General features: G+C 46.7%; 1 protein-coding gene across 1 annotated transcript; it reads left to right on the plus strand.

Moving 5' to 3' along the window:
- The first annotated feature begins 486 nt into the window (after nucleotides 1-486).
- Nucleotides 487-5,263, plus strand: LOC123410593. Its single transcript, XM_045103537.1, has 3 exons — nucleotides 487-875; nucleotides 2,436-4,704; nucleotides 4,795-5,263. The coding sequence occupies exons 1-3, from the start codon at nucleotides 549-551 to the stop codon at nucleotides 5,043-5,045; spliced, it is 2,847 nt and encodes a 948-aa protein (XP_044959472.1). The 5' UTR covers nucleotides 487-548; the 3' UTR covers nucleotides 5,046-5,263.
- Nucleotides 5,264-5,818: the final 555 nt, after the last annotated feature.

A 5,818-nucleotide genomic window follows, 5' to 3' on the forward strand; every position in this document is an offset into this window, starting at 1 on the left:
CATTTTTCAAATACTTGTTTACATTTTTTAAAATGTCTGATTTTTTTAATACATTATCAAATTTGTACACACATATTGTTAATTTTTTGAACACTTTTTTCATATATATGAGAGACGTTTTCTTTATACACATTAATATCTTTTCCAATGGTTGATTAATGTTGGTTTTTATTTTTTTATGTAATGTATTTATTTAGAATATTTGAAAGTATAAAATAAATTTTTAAATAAAAATGAGTCTGTGGCTCCTGCGCGCCTGGGCTATCCGCGCGTGGCAATCTAGGTCTGGCCGTAAGCGAGACATAGCGCTGTCCGAAGAGAAGTGCCAAGCCGAACTTCCTTCCCTCTCTGCGAACGACACGAACTCGGCCTCCTAGCCCATATCCCCCTTCAGCCATTCAACTCCCGAGCCCAAATACGAGCACCAAGGAATTTCGCAGGAGCAAAGCTCCGACCGACGAAACCCAGCCCACCGAGCCACATCCGACCCGATCCGAACCCAACGCGGCGCCTCCCACTCGTACGGACCGCCCCTTCGCCCTCGCCTCATGTCCTCCTCCGCCGGCGACGGCTGCGCGCCCCCGTCGTCGGCGTCCAAGGGCAAGGCCAGGATGGACGACGACGCCGAAGCCGAAGCCCTGAACTTGGCGCCGGAGGGCGTGCCCTGCGGCATCTGCTTCACGGACTCGCGGCGGGCGATCCGGGGCGAGCTCGACTGCTGCGCCCACCACTTCTGCTTCGTCTGCATCATGGCCTGGGCGCGCGTCGAGTCGCGCTGCCCCTTCTGCAAGGCGCGCTTCCACACGATCCGCCGCCCGCCCGTCCCCGGCCGCCTCCCCTCCGAGCGCATCGTCAACGTCGCCGAGCGCAACCAGGTACCCAATCCCAAGCATTTTTCACCCTGATTTTCTTGTCTGTTAGTCGCGCGATCAATACCCAAGCCATCTTCGTCGTCGTTGCCGCCTCGCTCCGTGGATAATTAGTTATATGCTGTCGGAATTTTCGTGACGTGTTTCTATAATTGCACGCTTCCTAGGTTTCAGCTTCAGACACCATAATGGCGAAGTTCATAGTACTGAGATTTATGAAAACATTCAGGCAACTGAGAATCAGAATAAAAACCTTTTTTAGGCCACACCAACAAAACCTTAAAAGATTCATGTAACTGCTGCAAAGGTCAAGTCAATCGTCGATTCTTCGGCCTGCGTGTGTAGCCTATATATATCGGGTGTGCGTCTTAAGCTGATTTTACACGACGAGCTAGCATTGAATGCGACGTCGTGCAAAACCAATAGGGTTGACTTATCTTTCCTACTTCTAAAGGTTCGAGTTGGTGGTGAGTTCACTCACTCTTCTTTACACATGTGGGATGTTTTGCCAAAAGGAGCAGAATTATATTGGGTCAGCAGAGAGTCGAACTCGGCACCTTATCTAGAGGGTTCTAGCGTCCTACCATCTAACCCGTATACTAGGGGTATGCCAAAGGATCGAACAACATTTATTAAATTAGCCCTCAATCATTTCCTCACGAGTCTTCCGCCTGCCATCTTTCTTCGCAGTCGCCGTCCTCTAGCCGCCTCTCCCTTCAATCACCGTCCTCCGGCATTTCAAAATTTGAACTATGATCGCGCTTAAAATATTCTAATGCCTCTCCCATGCCCGCGTCAATTGCTTCAGCACCGCGCTGCTGCCGAGCCCTTTCCCTGCCTTTTCCATGTTTTCCTCGATGCTGAAAATTGAAAGTAGATGGTGTGTTTTTCCTTTTCTATTGGGAGGATTGTTGTAGAGTGGAATAGGTAAGAGGATTAAAACTGGAGTGAAACCCAACATATTTATAACGTTATACAGCCCGAATCAGGATGAAGCCTAAGCAGTTTGAGTGGTATAAACCATCGAATTGTTTTTAAGGTTTGTCAGCACAAATTTATTTACTTTGGATCTGGTACAACTCAGACACACTTTGCTAGTTGTTATTTATAATCTGTTTTATTCTCTCTCCTCCTCTCTCGTTGGCACTAGCAATTGTCCTATGTGTCAAGATGAAGAGTCAGCTGATGTCATGCCTTTGTAAATGCCCTTAGGAATTTTAATTATTGCACTGCAATGCCAGCATTTATTGGTAACTCTATTACTCCCTCATTTTTTAGGTTTACAAGGCCCGCATTTATTTTGACCATCAGTTAGACCAATAATATATGAGTTGTGTATCATGATACCATCAGAAACTTCTTTCACATACTAATGCAATGATTATTTTTATGGCATATAATTAACATTTGTTTGTTAAAAAAATGGTTATAGTAGGCCTCAAAATGTGTGTGGGCCTTGTAAACCCGAAATGAAGTGGTAGTATTTAGTAAGTTGCAATGTTTATGTTCTGTCGTTAGGACCCTTTGAATTCTTGGCAGAACTGACGTGCTGTGTTGGTTGAACAGGTATACCATCCTCGAGGCAATGTGAGTAGCTTGGTGAGCACTGATCCTTACGCGAACAGCGGCTGCAGCGTGTGTAACTGCTCCAGTGATGAGGATCTGCTGCTCCTCTGTGAGCTGTGCGATGCGGCTTCACACACGTACTGCGTGGGGCTAGGGACCACTGTGCCAGAGGGAGACTGGTTCTGCAAGGACTGTGCAACATCCAAGGAGGAGCACTCGAGGTGTCTGATCGATGATGGTGGGTCTAGCGATCAGGGTGAAATTGAAATCACCATTGAAGTTCCAACTAATGAGCCAGTTACAGAACCTTCTGTTTCTGGTATTATGCATGAGGGTTACTCTCTGAGTTCAGTGCGCCGCACAAATACAAGGAGCAGTGGGATCACCATTGAAGTTCCAACTGCTGAGGCAGTTACAGAACCTTCCATTTCTAATATTGTGGACGAGGGTTACTCTCTGAGTTCAGTGCGCCGCACAAATACGAGGAGCAGTGGGAGCACCATTGAAGTTCCAACTGCCGAGCCAGTTACAGAACCTTCCGTTTCTGATATCGTGGATGGTGGTTACTCTCTGAGTTCTTTGCGCCGCACAAATACGAGGAGCAGCGGGCCTATCCCAGTTCCCTCTATTTATGATAATGCGGATGAAGATTACGGGACAATCCCAGTGCATGGGACAAATGCGCAAAGCAGTGGGTGTTTCCCAGTTCCTTCTGTTTATGACATTGTGGATGATGATTACGAAATAAATCAAGTGCGCAGGACTAATGCGCGGAGCACCAGACCTGATAGAAAGGCCAATGATTTGCCATCGCAGGGTACTTCTTCTGATGGATCTTACTCTCATGAATCTCCTCAAGGGCGAGCCAATGGTCGTGTATTGTTGCATGCCCATGCTCGCTTTGGAACTGAGAGAGCTAGAACATTTCGTAATTCTCGCAATCTCAGTAACCGTATAATGCTGCTGCGTGAGAACTGGCCTGCTCTCCGTGCAGGTTCTGCCGGATTTGCCACACATTTACACAACAATAGTGCTAGTTCTTCTGTTAAAGAGCATCAGCAGTCTGCGGCACCTCTACCTAAGGAGACCCGTTATGTCAATAAGGCATGGAAAATGTTGGAAATTGCAAAGTCTGCTGGTGCAAGGAAGAAATGTGACAAACCTTCCTCCCTAGACTGCACTCCTCGATTCTCTATGGGAAATAGGTCAACTTCATTCAGCCCGATTGATACAATCTTAGGACGGAAGAAGCAGAGCCTTTCTCCTACCGTGACTCAGAGAAACATTATGAAATTTGACCGTGGTGCAAGAAGGGATAATATACTGCCCCGGAAAGATGTTGTAGGGCACTGCGACTTGCCTGAGAATCGTCATGTGTTAGTTTGTGAAAGGATTGGCTCATTCCAGAGTAGATTGACAAATCAGGAAAGTCCAAATGGTAAAGTTGCCCCATCAAGCCATGGTCAACTTGTCGATCAGACACCAGAATCTTCATGTGGCGGTAAAGTTGCCTCGTCAAACCACAGGCGACATGTTGATCAAACATTGGAATCTGTGCGTGGTACACTCGGATCAGGGAAACCTAAAACAGATGCGCTGCATCCATCTGCCAACAGTCTATCGTCCAGTCATCCCACAGTGATCTCTCCGCTACAAATCGTATCGAGCGCTGGGAGCCAATCTGATGCAAAGGTAAACCCTGAGGAACCTTCAGCCGTTTGTGCTTCAACATCCAATGGAACTGGTACCGCAGCAGCAACAGTTGAAGTTACAAAAAGTTCTGGACCAGATCGTGGCGGGTCCAAGAGAAAACATCATTCTGGAACACGTGATGATCAAGGATCCAGAAAATCCAGGGTAAACCCTGAGGAACCTTCAGCCGTTTGTGCTGCAACATCCAATGAAACTGGTAACATGGCAGCAACAGTTGAAGTTAGAAAAAGTTCTGGACCAGACCGTGATGAGTCCAAGAGAAAACATCGTTCTGGAACATGTGGTGATCAAGGATCCAGAAAACCCAGGGTAAACCCTGAGGAACCTTCAGCCGTCTGTGCCACAACATCCAATGAAATTGGTACCGTGGCAGCAACAGTTGAAGTTAGAAAAAGTTCTGGACCAGATCGTGATGGGTCCAAGAGAAAACATCGTTCTGGAACACGCGATGATCAAGGATCCAAAAAGGCCAGGAAGAGCGGTAAACTTGCAAAAGGTGAAATATCATGTTTGGCCATGCTTGAGTTGAAGCTACTCAAGATAGACAAAACCTATGGTACGTATTTTTCCTCTCAGCCCTTTCAGCAACAGAACCTTCATTCATTTACATATATATCTGATCTGTAAAAACTTGCTTGTTACCCAGGTTCCGACAGATTTAAGGAAGCTGCTCGAGCAGCAACACACACCGTGTTGGCTTCCTACGGGCTCGAGCACACGCCATCAGTAGCCCTGGCGCTCCCCAAAGCGATCTGCAAGCACAGCCGCAGAAGCGAACCTTCCAAATCGTCAGCGATAGCCAACACCTGCAAAGAGTGCCTGCGTGGTTTCGTGAAGCAAGCCATCAGTTCGGTGTTGGCTAGCAAGCAGATGGATCAAACTGCTGCCTCTCCCTAGGGTTTAGACGGCGTCTCAAACTATCCTTTGCACTTGTGAAGGAAGAATTCTGTTGTTTTTAGCTAGCGTTTAGACACATGTTGTATGTACATTTCCGTAGCGTTGTTTTGGGGTTTCCTAGCTGTGTAGTGGCTGCTTGGTTTGGCCTGATCAATGACAAGAAACATTGTATTCAAGAATAAGAAAACATAGTACTTGAAACAACAGTTGCTGGTTTATATGAGGCATGGTTGGTGCGCCTGGAGCACGGAACTGGTCTCACATGCCAGGATTTGTGAGCGTTGGCTGTTAATGGCTGGACAAAAAGTCTCCCAAGGAGGGAAAACCAGCTGTGGGTTGTGGCGTAATTGTTTCGTCGCAAGTTTTGCGTAGTTTAGCGCCACTGGATGTTATTGGTTGCTTGACCTCCTAAAGTCTTCCGCTGAGGAGAAGCATTACTGAAGCTTTCCAATATTGTGTGTGTAAGGTCCAAGTCTTTGCCCAAATGATTTATACAAGTTGGAATGCAACTTGCAGTGCTTCTATTTTCATGGATGAAGGGAATGCGAGGTAAGCAGCTCTAGGTTGGTTTGGCAGAATATGTCGTTGGTTACTGTCCAGCAGTCACCAACTCAACGCCTCGACCAAGACGAAGTCTTCCTAAAGATGGCATCGCCATATACACCGATTTAATTGATTTTTGCACAGCAAAGTTGGTATTCGTCTATTCGTAAAGCACAAAAGAAAATTTCCTACTACTACTTCTCTTTGCGACCGCGGAAAGTCCTTTTAGG

The sequence above is a fragment of the Hordeum vulgare genome, chromosome 7H (genome assembly GCF_904849725.1).
Source record: "Hordeum vulgare subsp. vulgare chromosome 7H, MorexV3_pseudomolecules_assembly, whole genome shotgun sequence".
NCBI classification, from domain to species: domain Eukaryota; kingdom Viridiplantae; phylum Streptophyta; class Magnoliopsida; order Poales; family Poaceae; genus Hordeum; species Hordeum vulgare.

Excerpts from the sequence above, each read along its gene's own strand:
- LOC123410593 (XM_045103537.1), top strand. The coding sequence starts at position 549 with ATGTCCTCCTCCGCCGGCGACGGCTGCGCGCCCCCGTCGTCGGCGTCC. Across the intron at positions 876-2,435 it reads ACGTCGCCGAGCGCAACCAG|GTATACCATCCTCGAGGCAA; the intron begins GTACCCAATCCC and ends TTGGTTGAACAG. Across the intron at positions 4,705-4,794 it reads CAAGATAGACAAAACCTATG|GTTCCGACAGATTTAAGGAA; the intron begins GTACGTATTTTT and ends CTTGTTACCCAG.